The 27463-nt window shown below is 42.2% G+C and overlaps 3 protein-coding genes across 3 annotated transcripts in view; 2 read left to right on the forward strand and 1 right to left on the reverse strand.

Annotated features, from left to right (window-relative positions):
- LOC128431094 (uncharacterized) overlaps positions 1 to 27463 on the reverse strand; it is an 870493-nt gene that overhangs the window by 221704 nt on the left and 621326 nt on the right. The gene's annotated exons all lie outside the window — the stretch shown is intronic.
- The window catches only part of LOC128431095 (histone H4), a 317773-nt gene that overhangs the window by 200524 nt on the left and 89786 nt on the right, over positions 1 to 27463 (forward strand). The window contains exon 4 of the mRNA XM_053417317.1: positions 13637 to 13657. Within this exon, the coding sequence (XP_053273292.1) occupies positions 13637 to 13657 (21 nt within the window). The remainder of the gene's footprint in view (positions 1 to 13636; positions 13658 to 27463) is intronic.
- Positions 138 to 4219, forward strand: LOC128431089 (zinc finger protein 32). Its single transcript, XM_053417310.1, has 2 exons — positions 138 to 314; positions 2233 to 4219. Exons 1-2 carry the CDS (start codon positions 140 to 142, stop codon positions 3297 to 3299), a joined length of 1242 nt encoding a protein of 413 aa, XP_053273285.1. The 5' UTR covers positions 138 to 139; the 3' UTR covers positions 3300 to 4219.

Raw genomic sequence — 27463 nt, forward strand, 5'->3', positions numbered from 1 at the left:
GTAGATCACCGCACTTCACACACAGGCGCTTTGTGAAAATGACGAATCTGCCACCGGCTCTTAAAAAACAGCCTCAACATCTGGAATGTCGCCAGAAGCCATGCCCGCCAGTTAAACTGGAACACCGGCGCTGAGAGCGATGCTAACCGAGCGGCTAACGGCGGCGGCCGAGGAGATCGTCTCCGTGTTTGAGGAAACCGTGGCGGTGTATGAAGACAGAATGGAGCGGCTAGATTGGTCAGAGCGGGAGATCTACCGCCAGAGGAGGCTGCTGGATGCTGTGATGAAGCCCGAACTCCAGCTGCACAGAGTCGGTAAGTCCCTGGAGGAGCCACTCACATGCTAACGTTAGCTAGCATCAGCTCTGCTAACATGAGTTGATCAAACTAACACTCCGTAAAGGGAATGATACGTTTAAAACAATGTGTGGTTGGTTAAATTGATGAAATGTGTAGATAGAAGGATTAGGAGCTTTGACCCTCCACTGCAGCCAGTGGTCACATGTCCTTAATAATCATCTGCAAGATGCTGTTAGAAAGCTCAGCACACGTCTGGGGTGTTCATGCATTTTGGCTCCTTTTGTGTGAAAAGTCCTCCAGACTGCTTCGTCTCATCCTGAAAAACAGACACATATTGTGTGAGTAATTATAATACTGGCATATTTTAAAATAAGTTTAATTTCTACATCAATGTTGTGTTATATTAATAACAATAGACCCTTTTTTAGATGCTTGATTTCAAATGATTGCTGTGACACAATGAACACTCAAATCCCTGTATGTCATAGCAGCGCTAGACATAGTTACTAGACAGCAACTGGAGAATCTGGGTTTTATTTAAGTACTAAAACTGGTTTACAACTTGGATTGATTCAGTCACTGGAGTTGTGCCGCTGCTATTGTCGGCATGTTCATTTATTATAAATATGAGAAGAGCCAATTCAACGGTTTGGTTCAATCAAGTATTTATTTAGAATCAATGAAAGTTTAACAGGCATAGCCGGCATTCATTCACAGCCTCAGCTAAATCAGTTAGCACGGGGTAGACAATAATGGCGCCGAACCGAAAGCGTTCATAATAATTATAACAGTAGGTTTATTGTGATAGGTTCAATTATTGGAGGGCTGTCACTGCAAATCAATATTGTTCTCCCTAGTTGGTCCACAGCCGTAGTCCCACGCCTCTTGTCACTGAATCAAGGAAGTTACAAGGAGCCGCTCTCCGTCACACTCCTACTCTGATAGTTGCTAGGCAACTCTCCCTATCCTGACAATTCGATGTTGTGTTTCATAAACTAGCCTTGAGTAAAGAATGTTGTGTTCCTGCTCTAACGGCTGTAAGAACTAAACCATAACAATGTCACTCAGACCTTTTATCAAGACAGGTGTGAGACTGACCAGCGTTTCAATGTACATACATTTCTAGCTAATTTCAATTAAACACTGAGAGGAAAAAGGTTATTACTAATAACTTGTGTAAAGGCCTTATAAAGGCTCCTGTCCCCACCCTTTTTTCATTTGTTTAGAGTTCTGTTTCCATACTCCTCTTCACTCACAGACACCCAGAGAAGCTAAGATTTTTAAAAATCCCAACACTATTCCAGTCTATTCCTATTCCATTACACGTGTTGATAATCGTAACATATTAATCTTGTTACAGGACAAAAAGTAAAACTTGCGGTTCTGTCTCGCTCCAACTGTCATCTTTAGAAATCTCCCTATGATGCTTCAGCTTCAAGTACTCGTGCATCAAGGTTGTGCTGCTGTGATCATTTTGGATTTGCAGTGTTTACAGAGAAAGATGTTGTTTGGTCACCATCTAAAAAACTCCCACACTACTGTTGTGAACGTGTCTGTGCAGAAAACCTTCTGCTGTGTTGTTCATGTGTGAAACAGAAACCCTGGAGATTCTCTGGAGACAATTCTATGGTTTTTACCCACAGGTCATTTCTGAAAACAGTTTAACCAACTAACTAACCTCTACTCGCTCTGCTCTGCTCGTGTCGTAGATTGTTTATTTGGCCTCAAAATATAATTATCCTGGAAACACTTGGTTTAACCCAGCTAACTTAACAAGCTGCATCTTAAGACCAACTATGAACCACCTCAATATCTGTGCTTCCTGAGTGTGATCATTCAAAAATAATAACAGTCGACATTAAACGACACAACACAAGTTTTTAAAACACTTCAGGATACTCTGAAACTTTAAACGTGTCTATTTGTGTTTCAGTGTGTCCTGCCGACGTACAGCAGCTGATGGTGAATAAAGAAGAGGTTCTCCCTGAGCAGCAGCAGTGGAGCCCCCTTGTGGACCAGGAGGACCCAGAGCCCCCCCACATTAAAGAGGAACAGGAGGAGCCGTGGACCAATCAGGACGGGGAGCAGCTTCAACTTGAGCAGGCTGATATCAAGTTCACAGTGACTGCTGTCACTGTGAAGAGTGAAGAAGATGAAGAGAAACCTCAGTTGTCACAGCTTCATCAGAGTCAGACTGAGGAGAACAGAGCAGATTGTGGAGGACAACAACCAGCCAGGACCTCAGGTCCTGATGGACATTTACAACAATGTACTGAGGACAAGACTGTAGACAGTGAAGATGATTGGATGCAGACCAAGGAACCTCAGTCTGGTTTAAATACAAAAAATAACAAACAGCCTCTAAGTGATATGAAATGTAAAACTGCTAAGAAAGCATTTAGCTGCTCTGAGTGTGGTAAAACATTTAGACAAAAGGGGGATCTAACTGTACATATGAGGATTCATACAAGAGAGAAACCATTTAGTTGCTCTGAGTGTGGTCAAACATTTAGACAAAAGGGGGATCTAACTGTACATATGAGGATTCATACAAGAGAGAAACCATTTAGTTGGTCTGAATGTGGTCAAACATTTAGAAGAAAGGACCATCTCACTGTACATATGAGGATTCATACAGGAGAAAAACCATTTAGTTGCTTTGTGTGTGGTAAAAGATTTAGCCACAATGGTTCTCTAACTTTACATATGAGGATTCATACAGGAGAGAAACCATTTTGTTGCTCTGAGTGTGATAAAAGATTTAATACAAAGGGCAATCTAACTTTACATATGAGGATTCATACAGGAGAGAAACCATTTAGTTGCTCTGAGTGTGATAAAAGATTTAGCACAAAGGACAGTCTAACTTTACATATGAGGATTCATACAGGAGAGAAAGCATTTAGTTGCTCTTTGTGTGGTAAAACATTTAGACAAAAGAGCCATCTAACTGGACATATGAAGATTCATACAGGAGAGAAACCATTTACTTGCTCCTAGTGTGGTAAAATATTTAGACTAATGGGTAATCTAACTGCACATGACTAGTCAAACACGAGAGAATGAATTTACTTGCTCTTAAAGATTTAAGTTGCATCGTTTGTAACAAAAGATTTATTCGGATTAGTCAGCAACTACTCATATTATACATATTAATAGTTCACTATTATACATATTAATAGAGAATTTTGAATCCCCCTTAACCGGTCTTTAAATGTTTACCTTGCACAGTATGTATATGTATGTTCTTAACCAGTTCAAATGATTAAATATGTGACCGAAGAGACGGTTACAATGTGGAGGGACATGTGACCATGGCTGTAAATAGTAAATGGTTTTGTATTTATATAGAGCTTTTCTAATCTTGATGACCACTCAAAGCTCTTTACAGTACAGTTTTACATTCACCCATTCATACAGTGCATCTATTAGCAGCACTTTGTCGTTATATGAGGGATAATTCAGGGTTATGCATCTTGCCCAAGGACACTTCAGGACGACCGCTATACCCATTAGCCACAGCCGCCCGTTTGTGAGACAATTTTTCACAGGAAGTTTGAGAGAGAAGTGACCTGAAGGATTTCAGTGGCCGCCATTATAAGAGCTGTCCGAAATCTGAATGATAAGGAAAGGAGCTTCAATGCTTTCTAACTTATCACCTTATAGTGGGGCAGATAATAGAACATTTGTGCAAAATGTGATACAAGCACCAAATTTGGCATGGTGGTTCCCAAGGGTCTACTTAAAAAATCTGCCTGACGTGCCATTCAAAAATCCAAGATGGACGCTATTTTTAAAGATGGACCCCGAAAATGGTTTTGCTCAAAGATATGCATGTACTTGTTGGATTTGAATGATCTTGGTGTCGATTTCTATGTTTTCTTGCTTGCTGAATCAATTTTTTTTACTTTATATAAAATAACAACATAACATCAAATAATACTCCTAATACTTTATTTACACAATATCAACATTAAATATACACATTTTGCATTAAGGTACTTAGCTTTCCGGACGGAAACAATATCGAAAATAATAATAAAAACCCTTAATACTGTAAAAATCATCCTTTCAAAGTAAACTATTAGAGTGGCCCACACACTGGCACCAACTTTCACTGCTGTACACTACCGTCCATAAGTTTGGGGTCACCCAGACAATTTTGTATTTTCCATTAAAAATCACAATATTTATCAAATGAGTTCCAAAATGAATAGTAAATACAGTCAAGACATTGACAAGGTTAGACATTTATTGTCTAACCTTGTATTTTTATTTGAAATATACATTTTGTTCTTTAAACTTTGCTTTCGTCAAAGAATGCTCCATTTGTAGCAGTTACAGCATTGCAGACCTTTGGCATTCTAGCTGTTAATTTGTTGAGGTAATCTGTAGAAATTTCACCCCACGCTTCCTGAAGCCCCTCCCACAAGTTGGATTGGCTTGATGGGCACTTCTTGCATACCATACAGTCAAAGCTGCTCCCACAACAGCTCAATGGGGTTGAGATCTGGTGACTGCGCTGGCCACTCCATTACAGACAGCTTTCCAGCTGCCTGCTTCTTCCCCAAATAGTTATTTTATAATTTGGAGGTGTGCTTTAGGCCCTTGTCCTGTTGTAGGAGGAAATTGGCTCCAATCAAGCGCTGTCCACTGGGTATGGCATGGCGTTGCAAAATGGAGTGATAGCCTTTCTTATTTAAAATCCCTTTTACCTTGTACAAATCTCCCACTTTACCAGCACCAAAGCAGACACAGACCATCACATGACCTCCACCATGCTTGACAGATGGCGTCAGTACTCTTCCAGCATCTTTTCACCTGTTCTGCATCTCACAAATGTGCTTCTGTTTGATCCAAACACCTCAAACTTTGATTTTTCTGTCCATAACATTTTGTTCCAATCTTCCTCTGTCCAATGTCTGTGTTCCTTGACCATATCAATCTTTTCTTTTTATCGGCCAGTCTCAGATATGGCTTTTTCTTTGCCCGTCTGCCTAGAAGGCCAGCATCCCGGAGTCGCCTCTTCACTGTAGACGTTGACAGTGGCGTTTTGTGGGTACAATTTAAAGAAGCTGCCAGTTGAGGGCCTCTGAGGTGTCTATTTCTCAAACTAGAGACTCTAATATACTTGTCTTCTTGCTGAGTTGTGCACCGGGGCCTCCCACTTCTCTTTCTGGTTAGAGCCCGTTTGTGCTGTTCTCTGAATGGAGTTGTACACACTGTTGTAGAAAATGTTCAGTTTCTTCGCAATTTCTCGCATTGAATAGCCTTATTTTCTAAGAACAAGAATAGACTGGCTGGTTTCACATGAAAGTAATTTTTTCCGGCCAGCTTTATAGCTTCTCTCACCAGCTAAACAGTTTTCAGCTCTGTTCACATAACTGCACGAGGGTTTTCAAAGGTTTTCTAATCATACATTAGTCTTCTAAGGCGATTAGCAAACACAATGTACCATTAGAACACTGGAGCGATAGTTGCTGGAAATGGGGCTCTATACACCTATGTAGATAGGTTTTTCTATGTACATTGAAAAACAGCAGTTCCACCTAGAATAGTCATTTACCACATTAACAATGTACAGAGTGTATTTCTGAATAATTTAATGTTATCTTCATTGAAAAAAACAGTGCTTTTCTTTGAATAATAAGTGTGCAATTTCTAAGTGACCCCAAACTTTTGAACGGTAGTGTATATATATATATATATAATCTACTTGTAGTATGTAAATTTGTATTGTGTTCACTTGTTAGCTGTGTGCATCAGTGGTAATAAACTCATATTCAAAATGGATTTCGACTGCTCCTAAACGTTAATGCATCTGACACTCGACTCTTCAGTTTAACAAATAGTCCAAAGAAATATCTGAATTGATTAATCAATTTAAAATGCTCACAATCAATAATCAATATTTACAATTATTTCAAATAGGAACATTGGAAATCTTCACATTCAAGAAGATGAGTAAGTGTTTTTTGTTTTTACATCTTTTGATTAATTAAATGATCAAATTATCATTTAAAATCATATAATAAAAAAGTAATTTTGTATCAATTGAATAATCAATAATCCATCTAATGGTTGAGCTTAAGAGAACTGATTGATTTCTTAGTAATCTGAGAGGCTGTCAAAAACACAAAGATGCTGAGTTGACAGTAATTAAAAACTAAACTGTGTGTGTGAGACAGCTGAGGGACAGGAGAGGACAGGGGACGTCTCCTAATGGAAGACGATGTGGTGATTTAGAGGTTTGGTTCAGCAGAGATTTGAAAATGAGTCCATCTTTCCAGGTTCACAGTCTCAAGCAGTCACTGGAGGCAGGGAGCCGCCCACCTTTAATTCCAGTGTGTGAACTGGTTCTTGTGCAGGGTTTCTCCCAGAAAACTTGCTAAGCATGGTGGTAAGGCCGCTAGAGAAGCCGACCGGCGGCTGACCGGCGGCCGACAGAGTTTTTGTTAAAAAAAAATGTTAAAAGTTGACAGGAATACTTATTAATATTACATAATACAGTTTACAAACACAAAAAATAATAAATAAAATAAAAATAAATATAATCAGTTTGTTTTCAAGTAAAATCTAAGTGAATCTAAAAAAACAAGCCATTTCTGGTCACATTTAAAAGTAAAATAAATTAACATAAATAAAAAAGTGCAAACATGGCCAAGGGGGAACAGGGAACTCTGGGCCTGAAGAGGTATGCTGTGTGACCCCTTTTACTTCTTGCAAGTGATCCGTCTCGGCTTCTGAAAGAACTCCTCCAGAGCCTTACTGTTCAGACTGTTAAGATCAGCCACAGAGGGACCATTTATTTTTATACGGAGGCAGGCAGTTAGGCTTTTCCCCCGCAGCCTGTTCCTGAAGTCTTTGGGTTTAATTTTGGGTTAAATCCGCTACTTCGATGTTTCCCATCGCGGCTCGCAGCAGGCTGCTCCGACGCGCTAACATCCGACGTGCTAATATCCGAAATGCTAACATCCGACGCGCTAACATCCGCGCTAACTAGCTCTGGCTCTGCCTCATCATTGAGCCGCGGCTCGGTCGGCTCGCTGGCGATGCTCTCCGCTTGGCCTGGGGGTGAACGAGCGGCCTCATCGTCTCCTCCAGTGCTTCCCCGACACCGGAAAAAGAAGGAGTCCAAGGTTTTTTGACCCTTTCTCCGTGACATGTCGCGTGAAAGTTGTTGCGAAAGTTGTTGCGTGGTAGCGACAGGTCGTGGTTTTGGAGGTTCAGGTGATGGAAAATACACCTGACCTCTTACCTTATGGGTTCACATACTGACCATAAGACGTCGCCATTGTGGTTTCAACCGTATCACCAGATGCGGTTAAAAGCACAATGCCATCTTTGGTGTCATGTTTTTGGTGCATAACATATATATATTTTTTTTAATAAATAAACAAGCGACGCTTAGCCTGGCGGGGGGGGGGAGAAAAGCCTGGCGGCCCGCCAGGCCCTATAAAGCACTGGGGGAAACCCTGTAGCTTGTGCTCAGAGCAGTCCAATCAGGTCTCTTCCTTCACGTTCCCCTCCATCTGTTCTGTTTCTCTTCTGTAAAGCCTGAGATGTTATCTGCCTGTGCAGGTCTGCAAGTGGAACAGAGACGCAGTGGATTCATCTCCACCTCGGAGTGGAGTACTGGTTAACTCACCTTCAGACAGAGAAGTTGATACTATCAGCTGGAACTTGGTCCTCATTCATTTTTCATCTCCAACATCTGATACAACACTGTTTCAGTTGAACATGTTAAACAGTGAATGTAAAATCAAGCCACACTGAGCGCCGCCATCTCTTCCAGCTCTCCACACATTGACTGGGTTCACAGGTTCTGTTGTTGTTACTGGTATCGGTTCACATGTGAACACCAACCCTGTTCCCATTTCCATTCAATGCAATAACAGAAAGAAAATGAACAGACTGTGACGTGAAGCAGCCTCTTGGGACCAAGCTGCTGCTGGTCCACATCTCCAGAGACGAACCAGTCTGTGTGGATCCAGTTCCCGACCCCACTGTCCCTGGACTCTGCGTTGTGTCCATCAACGCTGAGGGAAAAGAGGACGACCACTGTTGACCTGCTGGTCGGGGACGTTTATCTTCTCCACAGCTCTCTGCGTGGACAGAATGATATCAGTGCATTGACTTCACTAAACCAGGCTTCACACATGCACACCTCTCTCCTCCTGTTACATACATCACGTTCAATATGACACATCTCATTCAGATCATGTAGATACGATTGTGACAAGTTTAAAGAAATGTCCCCGACCACTGGCAGCAAATGTTATGAAATATTATATTTGGGACACGAACGTGCACAATCAAAATATTCTCTGTGTACAAATAAATTACTTATCAATACAAAACTAATCGACTCTACAAATGACACGACAATGCCGTAATTAATAAAGTGAACAGTAGAGGCTTGATTTACATGAAAATTAATCACCAGGATATCAGCAGTGGTTATTTCATATCCTGCTAGTAAGCCCAGTGAGTGCTGGAGTATTTACCACAGAAACTGAACTCACACAAACCACAACGTCCGACGGTGAAACAGATCCAGATCCAGACATGAGCCTCCAGCACTTGTATATTAATTCCAGAAGTCTCTGTCTTTCTGTGTCTCATATGTCCCGAGAACTGTTCATCTTATCATCTTATCTTATTAATAAACTTTTAATAAATAGATGACCAGTGTCCTGTAGCAGTGGTGCCAGGGACTCATCAACAAGGTTTTCAATCACGACTATGGTAACAACAGATTCTTCACTTTCAGTCTCATCTGTCAATCATGACTTTTCACAAAGTTTCTATATCATCAAATAACTAATTAAAACCAAATTTATCAACACACTTGAACACACATCAGTGTGAACACAACGACCTAGAAGTCAAGAGGATTCTGCTTCACTGTTGAGGAGCTGTCATGTCGTCCATCTTTATCAGAGGTGTAAAGTAACGAATTACATTTACCTACGTTACTGTAATTGAGTATTTTTTTTGTGTACTTTGTAATTTTTTTAGTAGCTTTTCAAATTGGTAATTTTACTTTTACTTAAGTAGATTTTGACTGAAGTATTGTACTTCGCTACATTGGCAATTACATCCGTTACTGAGTAAAAAAAACAACAGTTCAAGGCGCAAGGCAATTCTCACTGCAGTGGTAGATGCGGCATAGAGTGGACGAGGTTCCCTCAGGTGCACGTTCAACATATGAAAACTGATCGTAAAGTTCACTGTTCGTGAAAAATATGCGCGACATGCAGAACACTGCACAGGAAACCACTGCAGAGCGGCTGAAGAGCCGCGGGATGTCTGTTTACTGCTCCACCATTAAGGACATGCGGACGTCAAAACCATAGTTCGGCTAGAATATAAGTTCCGCCTCGCATTTTCCCCTCCCGGTCACGAGCGCACATGTTATGCCTCTGCGCAGTTTGAGAATCACTGCATTACACAGGGCCGGCCCTAGCACATTTGGCGCTCTAAGCAAGCTTCACTCCTGGCGGCCCCCCCCCAAGACTGCATTTCTTTTCAAATAAACACAACAACGATCCTAACGACATGGTGCAAGCACTCGATTTAGACGGCGTCTCAGGAGAAGGAAACATTCCGTACCGTTTCAGCTAGACCTCAGATAATATGAACGTGTTCACCGTTCAAATTCAATATTTGTCATTAAGTTTCGTTCAGTTCAACGTTCTTATAAAAATTAACGTGTTCAATGAACGCGTTCTTTTGAACTCGTTCCTGCACAACACTGCCTGAAACTCAATACTGGCCTTTCTGCCTCTGCCGCTTGTGCTGGCTTCTGTTCACTGCAGGAGCCCGGGTGAGCTCTACTCACCTTGAAAAACAGCTGCTGCTCTAACTCAACAAGAAGTTTGTAGACTAGTGCTCTAAAGGTGGACCAAAGTTTAACCAAAAGTTTAAATATACAGTGGGACAGCTGCATTTTAACTTTTTATTTTAGCTGTCATGTAGTTCATGTCTTGACATGTCGTCCAAAAAGTTCTTAAATGTTGTGTGGACACGTTAAATGTTTAATGTTTGACATGTTTAATGTCATTGCACTTATATTTGTAAAGATTCTCCTTTAATTAAAAATAACTGTTTTTGGATTGGATTTATGACCCCTTGTCCTTTTTTGCACTGAATAGGAGCGGCACCCATCAAGTTGTTGGAAGTAACTAAGTAACTTTTACTTAAAGTACTTTTTACTTTTACTTGAGTAGATTTTTAGATGGGTACTTTTACTTGTACTTGAGTAAAATGTGATCAAAATAAAGGTACTTTTACTTGAGTACAATATTTCAGTACTTTTTACACCTCTGGTTAAAGAGTGCACCTCTGCACCAGTGTCCTGAAAGCATGTTTAAATGTTTCCACTGTTTCTAAAATGTAACAAGCAGCATTACATTACATGTCCTTTGGTGGATTTTGTCTAAAGCAACTTACAATTAGTGCATTCATCATTTATGAGATGATACTCTTCGGAGTGCAGATGGGGAAGACTGAGGATCCACCAGCCGACCATCTGGATGGAGGACGACCAAGTTTGGAAAGTTGCAATCACTGTCATTCTTAGAATCACATATTTTGAAATCGTTCCCTTCATGCATGACTATAAATTAAATTCATTATTTATAAAGCATTAAACCACAGCGTACATTATTTCAATGTATATGCATAATCTACATATATCGGATTTCTGTGATGCTTGCTCATGTATCTGATGATAGGTGATTTTGACCAAATCGTAATTTGTTGAATAGTAATAACAGTAAACAAGAGAAAATACTTTAGACTACTCAGATTTTCTTATTCATATATTATAGTTAATATAATTATCATATTTATCATCTTTTTATTTTATTTCTTATCCTGATTAAGGTAAATAAGTGCAATAACATAGGGCACTTGCATAGATGCCTGCCTTATTAGTACCACTTTGATCCACTGGCTTTTGCAGCATTTGTGCAGCGCTCTTCTCTTCCATGAAGCAAAAACAACAATTCACAAAAGAGGATTTTTGACGATGTCCAGGAAGAAACTCCGGACATTTTATTTTAAAGCACCATACAACTGTTTTTGAAATCTAAATCTAAAGGTAAAGTTGGATTAAAAGTTTAAAAGTCTGTTAAACAAATACATTATTTTTGTTATTTTAGTACATTATGTTTAAATTTTTTTTTTGACATAATACTTAGATAGAGTATAATAGTATAATACTGATAGAGCATTCAATAAAAATTAACACATTTATACTTTAAAGCATCGATAAGATGATATAATATGCTTATCAGTTGACTCATGCTGTACAGCAGCATGGATAATATACATATATATATACACACACATGGACAAAATTGTTGGTACCCTTCCAAAGAAAAACCCACAATGGTCACTGAAATAACTTGAAACTGACAAAAGTAATAATAAATAAAAATGTACTGAAGATAACTAATGAAAATCAGATATTGCCTTTGAATTGTGGTTCAACAGAATTATTTAGAAAAACTAATGAAAATGGCCTGGACAAAAATGATGGTACCCTTAACTTAATATTTTGTTGCACAACCTTTTGAGGCAGTCAATGCAATCAAGCGGTTTCTGTAACTCTCAATGAGACTTCTGCAACTGTCAACAGGTATTTTGGCCCACTCCTCATGAGCAAACTGCTCCAGCTGTCTCAGGTTTGAAGGTTGTCTTCTCCAGACTGCATGTTTCAGCTCCTTTCACAGATGTTCAATAGGATTTGGATCAGGGCTCATAGATGGCCACATCAGAATAGTCCAATGTTTTGCTCTTAGTCATTCTTGGGTGTTTTTATTTTTGTGTTTTGGGTAATTATCCTGTTGGAGGACTCATGACCTGCAACTGAGACCAAGCTTTCTGACACTGGGCAGTACATTTTGCTCCATAATGCCTTGATAGTCTTGATATTGCATTGTACCCTGCACATATTCAAGACACCCTGTGCCAGATGCAGCATAGCAACCCCAGAACATAACCGAGCCTCCTCTATGTTTCAAAGTAGGTACAGTGTTCTTTTCTTTGCATGTCTAATTTTTGCGTCTGTAAACATGTAGCTGATTTGACTTGCCAAAAAGCTCCAGTTTTGTCTCATCTGTCCAAAGGACATTCTCCCCGAAGCTTTGTGTCTTTTCAATATGCATTTTGGCAATTTCCATTCTCGTTTTTTATATTTGCTTTCAACAGTGGTGTCCTCCACGATCGTCTTTCATGAAGTCTACTGTGGCTCAAATAGCGACGGATGGTGCGATCTGAGACTGATAGACCTTGACCTTGGAGTTCACCTCTAATCTCTTTGGAAGTTGTTCTGGACTCTTTGGTTACCATTCGTATTATCCGTCTCTTCATTTAGTCATCAATTTTCCTGATGCATCCACGTCCAGAGAGGTTGGCTACACTCCCGTGGGTCTTAAACTGAGGTCACCTTCCCCCTGATGGTCTGGATATGCATTAAAATGTATTTTAAAAGAATTACTTTTGTCTAAATGTATTGGTTTTGTTTGTTTTATTGTTTGACTATTATTTCCCCTTGTTAATCTTGTTTTGATCAAATTTATTTACCCATTTCTATATTTCTAATCTTGACTTTTTTACCTTTCATTAAAAAAAGTATTTAATCATGTCTTATTTCATGATTTTCATATTGTTTTTCTATGGCATTTGACGATATGGATTGTCTGGAGTTAAACATTTATATTTACAGATCCTTTCCTGGCTTTCTTAGTCTTCGACGACAGTAGATTAGAACTTTTTTCATTTTTGATTTTGGCTATGACAACAACATAACAATATCAGTTATAATTTTCATTATTTTTCCATAAATATTCCATAATTTTAAGACCAAAATTAGTCAGGTTTGAAATTATGATCATTCAATCAGTTTAATTTCCTTATTGTTTATTTATAAGATAAAGCTACTGACACCCTACCCATCCAAGGATCCAATCAGTATTCACTTGGCCTCACCTCTGGTCCCAACTCTCACTTGAGGTTGAGTTTATCCTTGATTCTTGATAATTGAGAGAAAAATCTTACCAAAAGGTCCTAAATCCATCTTGAGTTATTTAGTTCTATTGATGTAGTGTGTTATGTTAACATAGCATTTATGGACTAAATAATGTCTCCTGGCTCTTTCTACTCCTTCGCCGGCCGCTCTCCAAGTTCTCTCTTTCTTTCTGTCTGTTCGGTGTGAGAGCACGGTGCAGCTCCAGCGGCTCCCGAACACTGACAGCTACTGTCTCATCCTCCCTCCCAACCTGAAGTCGGCCATTTCTGCAGTGACATACATGACCGAGCAGCTGAAGAGGCAGGACACGGATGCCACGGTGAGAAATTTGCACGACATGTCATGACACGACCGAGGCTGTCAGGCAGCTTGTTATCTACGCCTGTCTCTCTGCAGGCCGTGAGCACAGTGGTTCAAACAGGTCGCAGTGATGGTCACGTGTCATTGCTTACATACTATACAGTGTAATGCTGACTCTGCTTACAGTAAGAGTGTGTGTGTGTGAGCTCTCCTGCAGATGACAGGTGACTGGCAGTTCATTGCTCTGGTGGTGGACCGTCTCTTCCTGTGGTTGTTTGTCATCATCAACACCCTGGGAACTCTGGCCATGTTCTTAGACGCAAGCTTCAACTGCGCTCCCGATGACCCCTTCCCATAGAAGACACACACACACACACACACACACACACACACACACACACACACACACACACACACACACACACTCACACACACACACACACACACACACACACTTTGTCTCTCAGTGGGCCATGGCGCCACAGACCTTTGTGTGTGCCCATTGAGGCTAATATAAACTCTCACACACATGCTGTATATCTACAGTCTTCATTGTGAGACCCTGGAACCTGTTTCTTGTGCCTGAAATGACCAGTTATTTGAATTTGATGAGACATAATCAGCTACTTTATTTGACTATGAATTTTCTGAACAATTTGCTGGTTCTTAAACGTGAAGATTTATGTTTTTTATGTCCTTGAAAAGTGAGTACATTGTTGATCTGGAGTGTTTTTTTTCCGGACAAAACTAAAGATTTATAGTTGACATGAAAATAAAGAAAATGCTCCGCTTAATCACCATTTGCAGTCTTATTGTTGACGAGGGAAAAAATATCAAAACAAAGCAATATTTCAGGCAAAAATATGGTTTACGAAATGTCTGAATAGAAATATGATGAGATGCTATTTTAAGTAAGTTGGGAGCGGAGCTGTAACTCACCCTGTCCGTGCTACAGGCTCTAGTTTTCTCTCTGCTGTGCAGTCCCACCACTTATTGCACAATTTACCCATCACCAACACAATCACAGCAGCCCACATTCTGTGCCAGTGTGTAACATACTGTCACACGCACGCACACATCTTGTGCACACGTGTTCAGGAGGAGAAACATTTGTTTGGGCCGCGTGTGGGAAAACATTTGCTTAGCTCTAACTGCATTACACAATCACTATAAGCTACATAACACACACATAAGGGGTGTGAAGTGTCAAAGGGCAGAGCGTAGGAGGGAAACAAATAGAGAGTAAAGGGATACTTACACCATACAATGAGTGTTCACTACTGTATGAGGCCTCATTTATGTGAATGTAAAATTTGTGTTTGCATCAGTCAGTGTTTCACTTTGTCTCTCTCTGTCAGTGTTGTCTCCCGGTTTGGGTTGCTCTAAGTCCGTGTATGACTCTGTGTGAATATTAAAATCAAAAAATAACTGGAACTGCAGTCAGAGTTTATTATCTAAATAATTATTATTTATTCAATCAGATATTTTACAAAGGAAAACTACATGACACACACACACACACACACACACACACACACACACACACACACACACACAAACACAAAACACTAAAAATGAAGGACCAGTGAACCTTTCACCAGATAAAAACAGAGATGACTGAAAGTCTAAATTAAAGTCTGTGCAGCAGTTCCAGTCTCCACACACAACAATACATTCTTCTTGGTCAATAACCACTGAATGTTTCTTTAAAAATGTGTAGAAGTCTTTCCCGCTCAGAGCCTTGATTGGGTGTATGGATACTGATGAAACCGAATTTCCGATCTTTCACATTAACTGTTTTTACCGAAGGTTTCATCTAAATGTTAATCTCCTCCAGAGGAAACAGTTTGAGAAACACTTGACACACTTTCAGAGTCAGAGTCACGTCATCACCATGACAACCAGTAGGCCCCTGTTCAGCAGGACCGATGAGAGCCACAGGGCACCGGGCCACCAAGACCCGCAGCCCGACCACAGGGCCACCGGGCACCGGACCACGAAGACCCGCAGCCCGACTAGAGGGCCACCGGGCACCGGGCCGCTAACAACCACAGAACCGGGCTGCAACCACCAGTGGACCCATCTTTAGAAACGCCATCCCCAGCGGACTTTACAACAGAGCCACCGGCAGCAATGACACCGGCCAACGAGCCTCTGGTCCCCGCCGACCGAACCACCGAGTCTCTGAAACCAGCAGAGCCGACCACCGGGCCCCCGGCAGCACCGACAGCATGCGCGGAGTCGCCTGCCTCGCCGAGCCCCGGAGGAACAGCCTCCTTCCCCCCGGCCCGCTGTGGCTGCTGTGGGGACAGGAGATCCGCTGGTGACCCACATCTCCACACCTGGACGAGCTGATCCCGGATCACCAGGCCGCTCTCAGAAACACGACCACCGCTTCGTTCCTCCGTGAGTTGTAGGATATGTTCCCGTGTTCCACCTGCTCTCGAACCGCCAACAACACCTGCTGCACCGGGCTGTCCTGCTGCGGTACCAGCCTCACTCCGTGTCTCACAGACAGGGACAGCGGCTCACGGTCCGCCAAACAACCACAGACACACTAACAACACAACAACTAACAACTACACAATTATACAAAAACACAGTTAGAAATACAGTATAGAAGTTTGCGGGAAAACACAAATTCTCACACCCTCAACACTACCAAACTCCCAGCATGCAGTGCGAGAGAAAGAAAGAGAGAGAGAGAGAAGGGGGGGGGGGGGGGGGGGGGGGGGAGGGGGAGGAGCAACAGGGTCCTGGCTTTAAAAAATACAATTGAACCTTGTATCTGCATCATCCCTTATTATAATAATTTATAATTTGGAAGAAATAGGTTTAGTTGTTTTTGAAGGAAATCAGTTTAGTTGTTCGTGTAATTCTGTTATTACAAATAAACCAATATACGCAGGATAAAATATAACTTTTATAAATCATAACAACAATAGTTGCCACGGTTACCAGGCTTGAAAGACTTCAAAGGTTTCAGTTGAGACTTTTATCTGCATCATCCCTCATTGCCTGCCTATGATTTTTGACTTGAAGGAAAGCGGTTTGTTGTCTGTGTAATCCTGTTATTACAAATAGACCAACCTACTCAGGATAAAACATAGCTTTTATAACATTCACAATAGTGTTCATGGTTTCAAGGCTTGACAGAATTCCCGAGATTTCACCTTTTGCTCTCGAACCTACAACACACTTTGTGCATTTTTCTTCATTTTAACAGATTAATTGAGGCAACATGGCTGCCACGCTAACTGCTCAGGACAACCAGGTGGTTCCAGGAAGCCTGCTAACCTCCAGCTCTTCTTACTATGAGATGCAGTCTTTTCTCGGACAGGGCACATTCGGAAAAGTTGTTAAGTGCAAGAGACTGGACGACAACAAGACTGTGGCGATAAAAATTATTGAACTGCGGGCCTGTAATGTAAAAGTTGTAAATCAAGGGGTATGAAACAAATCTGTGCGCTGATCCCAGTGTGAATTATACCATCTAAAATCCATATGTTCACATACTTCCTTGTTTAAGTTTACATCAAGCTGAAATACAATGTTCCTGTGGCCTGCCATGTATCTCCAGGTGGCTGCTCTGAAGAAATTGAGATCGTTGGAATCATTCTACCTTGTCCAGTGGTCATTCTTTGACCGAGGACACATTTGCCTGGAGTTTGAACATCTGGACAAAAGTCTCCTTGATTTCATGAGGCAACGATGTTTCAGACCTCTCTCCTTGATAGAGATTAGACCAATTGTCCAGCAGGTATGTGTGTCCTCCTGTTTTCCTTTGTGCAGTAACAAACAGTATGGAAATATATGCGGGTGGAACATTGTTGACATTTTTATGAAATGAACTTTTCAGATTGCCCATGCGCTCAACCAGCTGAAGGCTGCAGGGATTGTCCACGCAGACCTCAAGTTGGACAACGTCATGTTGGTCGATCAGCTACGGGAGCACTTCAGGGTCAAAGTGATCGACTTCGGACTGGCGTTTGACGTGTCAGCTGCCAAGTTGGTGTTGTGCAATAGTAGGAGTAGAATTGACGTTGGCTAATTATTAATAATCATGAAATATGATTATTAAAATAACAATTATTTCTTAAAAATAATTAAAAATGATAAAGCTATTAATTAAGAAATGTAACACATTTAATTAGAAATGATACGGTTATCCATTAATAATAGTTAAAATAATTAATGAAAACAATAAAATTATCAATTAAGAATAATACAAATCTGTAATCATTGCTTATTGTTGCGGGGCACCACCCTGGTTACAGGGACCAACGATACAATCTATAAATATCAGTCTCATAATGATAAATGTCAAATCAATAATCTCAATATTTAATATTAATAATTATTTAATTAACAGTGAAGGGTACTAAGTTCGAGCACAGGCAATCATAATCCAGCTGCAATCACATACATATGCACAAATAATCACAGACTACAGATACTTTAATTACAAAAGCATTTATTAAAAAGGGGAAATAAAGTTAATGTTATTCAATGATTCATCATTTTAACAAACTCCCATATTTCAAAGATAACAACAGCAGCAGCACTTATCACAATTCAGAAAATACCTGTAAAACCGGCGGTCTACCTATGTATGTCTGTCTATGTGTATGTGTGTGTGTCTGTGTCAAAGTGTCTCTCTGTGTGTGTGTGTATGTCTATGTGTATGCATGTGAAATAAAGTTAGTGTTATTTAATGATTCATCATTTTAACAAACTCCCATATTTCAAAGATAACAACAGCAGCCGCTTATCACAATTTAGAAAAACACATGTATTCATCTATGTGTATCTGTGTGTGTATCTGTCTGTGTCTATCAATGTGTGTCTGTGTGGGTGTGTCTGTGTGTGTGTGTGTGGGTGTGTGAGAGAGCGAGAGAGAGAGAGAAAAAGAAGGGGGCGTGGCGATGACGCAGTCACTTGGTGACGTCACATCTAAGATGGCGGCCGATCATGATTCGTGGAATCAAGGCCTAAAAACTCTCAAAACGGCGGATTGACTACAAAACAAGATGGCGGAGCCGTTATGAATTTAGAGCCAGAATGGGAGGAGAGGGAGAGAGGAGGCGTGGCAATAATAGACTCAAAATGGTGGTTTAACTTGCGTTATTCAAAATGGAGTCTATGTTAATGACACCATGTGGCCGGAGCTCACACTGGTGGTCGTCACATGAATTACACCAAGGGATTTTCAGACAAAGAGAATTCTTTGTCTCGGCTTTGGCGTTCGGCCGCATGGCTTCCAGATGTGTCCAGCCTCTCTGAATATAGATTTAACTATGTTACATGAACTGTATTCTAAATACAGATCGGATGTGTGTATAGGTCGGTTTAGAAGGAGAGAGAGAGAGAGAGAGAGAGAGAGAGAGAGCATACAAGGACAGAGCAAAGCTCTTAAAAGCACCGTCAGAGACAAGTTACATTTACTTTACCACTCAGCACCCAAGTGGCGTTGTGTGCTGAGGTTTGACCGGTAAAGTCTCTTTAAAGTTGTTCAAACGGTCACAATGAGCTGGAGACGCTGCTCACGGCGCTTAAAAACTGTGGCACAAGGCCGTAACCGGAAACCGGAAGTGGCGAATCGCCGCTAACACTAGAGACTCGGCGGTCTCATACAAAACAAATACGTTCAATTATTAAAACAATACGCTACGTATTATATTAACATCTGCCCAGACAATAAAGCCTCTTACTGTACCACCCTCGCGGTGTGCGTGCGCGTCGGGCCAGTGAATCACGTGGTCTCTCAAGCGGTCTTCGGCCGCTGGACCGGACAAGCAGCGGATTTTCTCGTGCTGCCTCGACGGGATGAACGCCGTCCTTCTTCTTCAGGGATGTGGAGCTCGTGCTCCTCAGCGGAATGAATCTCGCGCTTCTGCAGGGGTGAACAGCGGTAACGCCGCTGTGGATTTGGAAAGAAAGTCTGTGATGCTCGACCGGCGAGCGAGTTCCTGTGCGCGGCCTCTTCAAGTTAAAATAACAAAAGTCCTTTTGAAAATAAAAACGTCGACTGAATAAAGAAATAAAAGAAATGAAATAAAATAACTCTGGTTGATAAACTAAAAGTTAAGGTTGCCCCCGTTAGCAACTGAATCAGCTGAGAGGCCCCGAAGGGGGCCTGGTGTTGTCTTCAGAGCAGGGTAAAAATGGCAGCGATTATTGGGGTCTCAGTGGTTTTGTTCTACCTGAGAGGTCCTCCTCCTTGAGGAGTTGGTCATAGGATGATGCTGGCTTTAAGCCAATTGAGTGTCAAAAATGGATCTGAGTGGGCGGGGCTTGGAACTGAGCGGGGGTTTCTGGGAAAACCCCAGGACATTTCTCCACCACCAGGGGGAGATTCTTGAGCCTGCAGGAGGATGTTTTCCCGCCCAAAGTTTAACAACCCTTTGTTCCTCTCGGCTCCAGTGTCTGGCGGCCCCCCGCTGGGCTCTGGCCCAACAGTCCCCCTTTTGGTCTGGAGAGTGGGCTGTGACCCCGGTCTCCAGGGCAAACTATGGTCGAGAGTCCAGTGATAATCCATGAGAGGTAATCCTTGAGTGGAGTTGAAGCAGTGAAAGTTAGTTCATTATGAGGCAGAGAGGCATAAATGTCTTCGAGGCATGAGTCTAAACAGAGAGAGGTAATTGTCTGGGCAGACAGGCTAAATAACATATATTCTAAAACACGGCACACACTTTCAATTTCACATAATGCTTATCGGCAGTTATTGTTAAAATACCAATGAATTTCGGTGAAGAGTGAAATGAAAGAAAAGTGGAAACACGAACAGAAGAAAATGTTTGAGTAGGTGCTGGTGTTTTGAGGTAAACATGTGTGTTATCCTGTCAAACCAAAACATTTAGAACGGCGAGTCACGTTCTGTTGTTCGCTAATCTGTGAATTTATGATAAATCCTATTTCTAGGTTTTCAGATCTACAGATATTGGAATTTCACTGCCAAGACTGAATTGCCAAGTGTACCCGTGAGGGCTGCACAACCGTAGTGGTAACGACTTCAAAATCCTCAACGAGGTCTAAGGAGGTTCACTACCTGAACTACGTTATACAATTTACTGACAGAGGGTCTAAAGCATGCAGCTATTGATGGAGTGAGTGGTTTGAGCGTTTTTTTGTTTTAAAGTTGGGATTTCTTCCCCCCCTTTTCAGATGTGGAGGTGAGAGGGGGTTTCTGGCAGCGCCTTGGTCCTTCCCCGTCATTGAAGTCATCTTTGGGAGTGGAGAAGGAGGGCGTCTGCTCCTAGTTTCGCCAACGGGGTTCAGTGTCTGGTCTCTCAGTGGAGCCTGGAGGAACACGTGGCACAATGTCTCTCATTGCTTCATCCACACATCTCCGTATTTACTCCTCTGTCCCAGGATGCATCCCATGTGTTGGATTTCGGTCACCACATCTATACTCCTGGTACTGATAGGGTTTCCGTCTGTTCCAGCCCCTACTCCTCTGTTGAGAGGGATTCAGGTGCTGAGGTCGAAACTGTTTGTGGAGCTGGTTGAAATCCTCACCCCCTTGGTTTTGTGGGGCGCCCTGTTGGAAGGGTCGCTGTTCCTGGTTCTCTTTGCTGGGGTTCATCTTGGCGTGGGGAAAGTAGTCATCTTCCAGCGCCGGGTCCACATTTAGTTGGATTTGAACTGCCAGAACCACGGTGTCGTCTTCGTTGAACCCTCGGTTGTCTGGGTCGAAGCGATAAATGTCTTTTTTTTAAGGGGCTCTAGCTGCCGGGTGCAGATTTCCTCTCTTTGAGGGGGTGCTGAGTCATCAGGGTCTTCTGAATTGTGTGTGCCACAGTATTCATCTTTGTGGCCACCATCTCTTGCACCGGGAGTGGAGGACCATCCAGGACGCGACCGTGAGTCATGGTGCGCCCCTGCCTGAGTGGCAGACTGGGAAATCTCCTTCAGCCCTCCAGGACGGATTCCTTCCGTCGTTGTGGTGTGGATCAGCATGGCTCCGTGCAGGATGTGTTCCTTCTGGCTGGAGTGGATGCTGTGTGTCCGCTGGAAAGGCATTTGGAGTGCCTCATAGCGGTCCCAGGTCACTGCACGTCTAGGGGTTGAGTCCAGCCCCCCCTTTGGAGTTGAGGGGGTTGGAGCGGTCGACTGCTGGGTGTGTCTGGCTCTCCAGAGCAAAGCTTCCTCTGCAAGAGGGTTGCGTAGCTGTGCTCGCAGCTTTTCTCCCAGTGTCTCTGTTCCGTTGGCTCCACCGGGAATGACGTCAGCTCCTGGCCCTGTCATCAGGGATATCAGCTCGAGGGGGGGCAGCTCTGTTTGACTGTGCCCCCCTTTCTGCTGACCTTTGACCTTCGCGTGCAGAGCTTCGTGCTCCTGCAACGCCTGGTCCTGTTCTGTGCGGGTCTCGATGATATGCCGCAGGTGGGAGTTTTTCTCCTGCTCCGCTTGACATGCTGCTTGCATGGCCTGGAGCTCCTTCGCATGTTCTTGGGCCTGCAGCTCGGCTCTCTGCTGGTAAAGGAGTGTCAGTTGACCCAGAGCATGGGGTATTTTTGGATGCGGGCCAGTGGGGTTGATCAGGTGAATGGACAGTTCTTTAATCTTACGATCGCAGGTACTTAAATCATACTCACTCAACTCACTCACTTCATCACTAGAAAAATTGATCAGACTGGCGACTGTCTCTGACAGGTCGTCTGGTCTTGAGGGAGCCCTGCCCCAGTGTGGTCCATGCTACTCATCTTCTGAGTGCGCAAACACCTGGTGGGCTGCTCAAGCTTGCTTAGATAAAAGCGGACAAAAACTCAATTATAGCATTTCTATAAAAATTGCTCAGACTGGCGACTGTCTCTGACAGGTCGTCTGGCCTTGAGGGAGCCCTTGCCCCAGTGTGGTCCATGCTACTCATCTTCTGAGTGCGCAAACACCTGGTGGGCTGCTCAAGCTTGCTTAGATAAAAGCGGACAAAATTTTAATAAACACTACACAAGACGCACAGGTGAGCTTCACTCTGTGTCTATATAGTAGCGCTATGTAGGATAGCTCGATGGCTCAATCCTTTAGACCTAGTTGGTTAACAACTAGTCTACTCGTAACTAGTCTCTCAAATCTAGTTAGTCTCCTTGAAATTCAAAGCATGCAGAAATTCTCCAATAAAAATATTACTAACCTACTGAAACGTAGTCAGCAACCAACCATAGCTATACACAACGCCTGCTTAGCAAAGGGAATTAAGAATAAAGAAAATTCAAAAAGAGAAATAAATTTCCAAAATTATTTTTCTCTCAAGAAAATTAATTATAATTATTGTGCATTGAGATGACACAACCACTAATATGCAATAAGCAGCCAACCACGGATACACAAGGCAATAGTATACCTGTTTGGCACAGGTGCAAAGGGATTACAAATAAAAAATTCAAAGAGAAATAAATTTCCAAAATTATTTTTCTCTTTAAGAAATTAATCATAAATATTGTGCATCGCGAATACACAACCACCGATTGCACTCTGCAGCCAACCACAGATACGCAAGGCACGAGTATACCTGTGTTGCAAAGGTGCAGGGGAATTTAGAAATTAAAAAAAAAATTATTTGCAGAGAAATAATTTTCAAAATTATTTCTGGATCATTGTACACAGTATTATGATACAGCTGGAGTTAGATAGCCTCAAGTAGCGGCACCATTTATGTTGCATGCGTGAAGCGTTCCGCCCTCACACGGGGATCCATTTATGTTGTGAGGGATAAAAAAAAAAGTTTTGGAAGGAAAAAAAATTAATTAATATCTTTTTCTTCAAAAATTAATTTCTGGGGGAAAATGAATCTGGATTATTGTACAGTATTATGATACAGCTGGAGTTAGAATCCCTCACACGGGGCACCATTTATGTTGTGCAATAGTAGGAGTAGAATTGACGTTGGCTAATTATTAATAATCATGAAATATGATTATTAAAATAACAATTATTTCTTAAAAATAATTAAAAATGATAAAGCTATTAATTAAGAAATGTAACACATTTAATTAGAAATGATATGGTTATCCATTAATAATAGTTAAAATAATTAATGAAAACAATAAAATTATCAATTAAGAATAATACAAATCTGTAATCATTGCTTATTGTTGCGGGGCACCACCCTGGTTACAGGGACCAACGATACAATCTATAAATATCAGTCTCATAATGATAAATGTCAAATCAATAATCTCAATATTTAATATTAATAATTATTTAATTAACAGTGAAGGCTACTAAGTTCGAGCACAGGCAATCATAATCCAGCTGCAATCACATACATATGCACAAATAATCACAGACTACAGATACTTTAATTACAAAAGCATTTATTAAAAAGGGGAAATAAAGTTAATGTTATTCAATGATTCATCATTTTAACAAACTCCCATATTTCAAAGATAACAACAGCAGCAGCACTTATCACAATTCAGAAAATACCTGTAAAACCGGCGGTCTACCTATGTATGTCTGTCTATGTGTATGTGTGTGTGTCTGTGTCAAAGTGTCTCTCTGTGTGTGTGTGTATGTCTATGTGTATGCATGTGAAATAAAGTTAGTGTTATTTAATGATTCATCATTTTAACAAACTCCCATATTTCAAAGATAACAACAGCAGCCGCTTATCACAATTTAGAAAAACACATGTATTCATCTATGTGTATCTGTGTGTGTATCTGTCTGTGTCTATCAATGTGTGTCTGTGTGGGTGTGTCTGTGTGTGTGTGTGTGGGTGTGTGAGAGAGCGAGAGAGAGAGAGAAAAAGAAGGGGGCGTGGCGATGACGCAGTCACTTGGTGACGTCACATCTAAGATGGCGGCCGATCATGATTCGTGGAATCAAGGCCTAAAAACTCTCAAAACGGCGGATTGACTACAAAACAAGATGGCGGAGCCGTTATGAATTTAGAGCCAGAATGGGAGGAGAGGGAGAGAGGAGGCGTGGCAATAATAGACTCAAAATGGTGGTTTAACTTGCGTTATTCAAAATGGAGTCTATGTTAATGACACCATGTGGCCGGAGCTCACACTGGTGGTCGTCACATGAATTACACCAAGGGATTTTCAGACAAAGAGAATTCTTTGTCTCTGCTTTGGCGTTCGGCCGCATGGCTTCCAGATGTGTCCAGCCTCTCTGAATATAGATTTAACTATGTTACATGAACTGTATTCTAAATACAGATCGGATGTGTGTATAGGTCGGTTTAGAAGGAGAGAGAGAGAGAGAGAGAGAGAGAGAGAGAGCATACAAGGACAGAGCAAAGCTCTTAAAAGCACCGTCAGAGACAAGTTACATTTACTTTACCACTCAGCACCCAAGTGGCGTTGTGTGCTGAGGTTTGACCGGTAAAGTCTCTTTAAAGTTGTTCAAACGGTCACAATGAGCTGGAGACGCTGCTCACGGCGCTTAAAAACTGTGGCACAAGGCCGTAACCGGAAACCGGAAGTGGCGAATCGCCGCTAACACTAGAGACTCGGCGGTCTCATACAAAACAAATACGTTCAATTATTAAAACAATACGCTACGTATTATATTAACATCTGCCCAGACAATAAAGCCTCTTACTGTACCACCCTCGCGGTGTGCGTGCGCGTCGGGCCAGTGAATCACGTGGTCTCTCAAGCGGTCTTCGGCCGCTGGACCGGACAAGCAGCGGATTTTCTCGTGCTGCCTCGACGGGATGAACGCCGTCCTTCTTCTTCAGGGATGTGGAGCTCGTGCTCCTCAGCGGAATGAATCTCGCGCTTCTGCAGGGGATGAACAGCGGTAACGCCGCTGTGGATTTGGAAAGAAAGTCTGTGATGCTCGACCGGCGAGCGAGTTCCTGTGCGCGGCCTCTTCAAGTTAAAATAACAAAAGTCCTTTTGAAAATAAAAACGTCGACTGAATAAAGAAATAAAAGAAATGAAATAAAATAACTCTGGTTGATAAACTAAAAGTTAAGGTTGCCCCCGTTAGCAACTGAATCAGCTGAGAGGCCCCGAAGGGGGCCTGGTGTTGTCTTCAGAGCAGGGTAAAAATGGCAGCGATTATTGGGGTCTCAGTGGTTTTGTTCTACCTGAGAGGTCCTCCTCCTTGAGGAGTTGGTCATAGGATGATGCTGGCTTTAAGCCAATTGAGTGTCAAAAATGGATCTGAGTGGGCGGGGCTTGGAACTGAGCGGGGGTTTCTGGGAAAACCCCAGGACATTTCTCCACCACCAGGGGGAGATTCTTGAGCCTGCAGGAGGATGTTTTCCCGCCCAAAGTTTAACAACCCTTTGTTCCTCTCGGCTCCAGTGTCTGGCGGCCCCCCGCTGGGCTCTGGCCCAACATTGGGTTCCCACATTCAGACCCTTCCATACCGGTGAGCTTCTGGAACCATGACGGAACTTAATGGCTTATTATTAACTCAAAAAAAACATTTTAACTGAGAATAAAAACATCGTGTCTTTATCCATTCACACAAATGTAGCAGTAAGAGGTGTCCTTCAAAACAACCCACATATTTTGCATGGTTTATGTGATCGTGGTTGTTGCTCCTCTGTCAGATCCCCAGAGATCATGCTGGGACATCCCTTCACAGAGGCCATAGACATGTGGTCGCTGGACTGCATTGCTGCTGCGATGTACCTCGGGGCCCTGCTCTACCCTGGATTGGGTGAATATGAAATGGTACATATACATATGTGCATAATATTAAGATAAATAAGTAGTACTTCACCTGGACTGTGGTGGAATTTTAAGCTGTGTTGTATTTTCAGATCAGATACATCATGGAGACTCAGGGTCAGCTACCCGACACCATGCTCAACCATGGATGTAAAACTCCACAATTCTTCAAGAGAAACGTCGACTCCACCACCTCCGTCTGGAAACTCAAGGTGCCGACCTGAAACCGCTTGTTATATTCAAATATCTCTATCTCCATCTCGTGTCTGCCTTGCTGTAACATACTTGGTTCCCTCTACACGCTTGTGCGAGTCTGATGCACTCTGCTAACCCCACCACTTTCTGAACAGACACCAGAGGAGTACCACAAAGAGACGGGGAAGCAGCCAATGGAGAACAGGTTTTGGAAGTTCACCTCCCTGGACGGCCTCTTGCATGTATGTCTTCTTTAAGATCATTCAACATGAGCTTGTTCCTTTAAGATAAGAAGAAAAACACTCGGAATGTCCTAGAGAGGTTTTTATTCAGTACTGGAGCTAACCGAGGACATGTTTGTGTTTTAGACCCGACCCATCAGCAATCCCAACTCTGCAGATAAAATTGCAGAGATGGCCGACGCCCGCATGTTTGTGGACATGCTGAAGGCGATGCTTCCGAACCCTGTGTGGAACCGAAATTTGCATGGTGTATTGGACGTTTTTGTGGCAGCAGTGTCCATCACTTTTAGCTGTCCTCTGGAAACACTTCCGTTGTGTTTTCTCCTCTACTTGCTGCGCGTTTCTCTATTTACTGCGCGTTTCTCTATTTGCTGCACGTTTCTCTATTTGCTGCGCGTTTGTCTATTTGCAGGGCGTTTCTCTATTTGCTGCGCGTTTCTGTAATGTGTTGTGTTGTGTTGTGTTGTGAAATTGATGAAGATGTTTTCTTACTTTGCTTGTGTTTTGTCAACTTGCATGTGTTTTTTTAAGTTGCTGTTCGTTGCGCTCTCAGGGCCACCGTAGTTCTCACTATAAGGAGAAAAATTGGCTTCTATTAGAAAGCAAGTCAATTGGACACTTACAAGCAACTCCGATGAGCAGAGCATGTAGCATGTCTGCTAACAGTGGGAGCCAAGCTTACCGATTTGGCAGCTGAAATTAAAGGCTTAGGTCTGGGCTCATCTCATCTTATGTCCCTCATAAGTTTCC

The sequence above is a fragment of the Pleuronectes platessa genome, chromosome 24 (genome assembly GCF_947347685.1).
Source record: "Pleuronectes platessa chromosome 24, fPlePla1.1, whole genome shotgun sequence".
Classification (NCBI taxonomy): Eukaryota; Metazoa; Chordata; class Actinopteri; order Pleuronectiformes; family Pleuronectidae; genus Pleuronectes; species Pleuronectes platessa.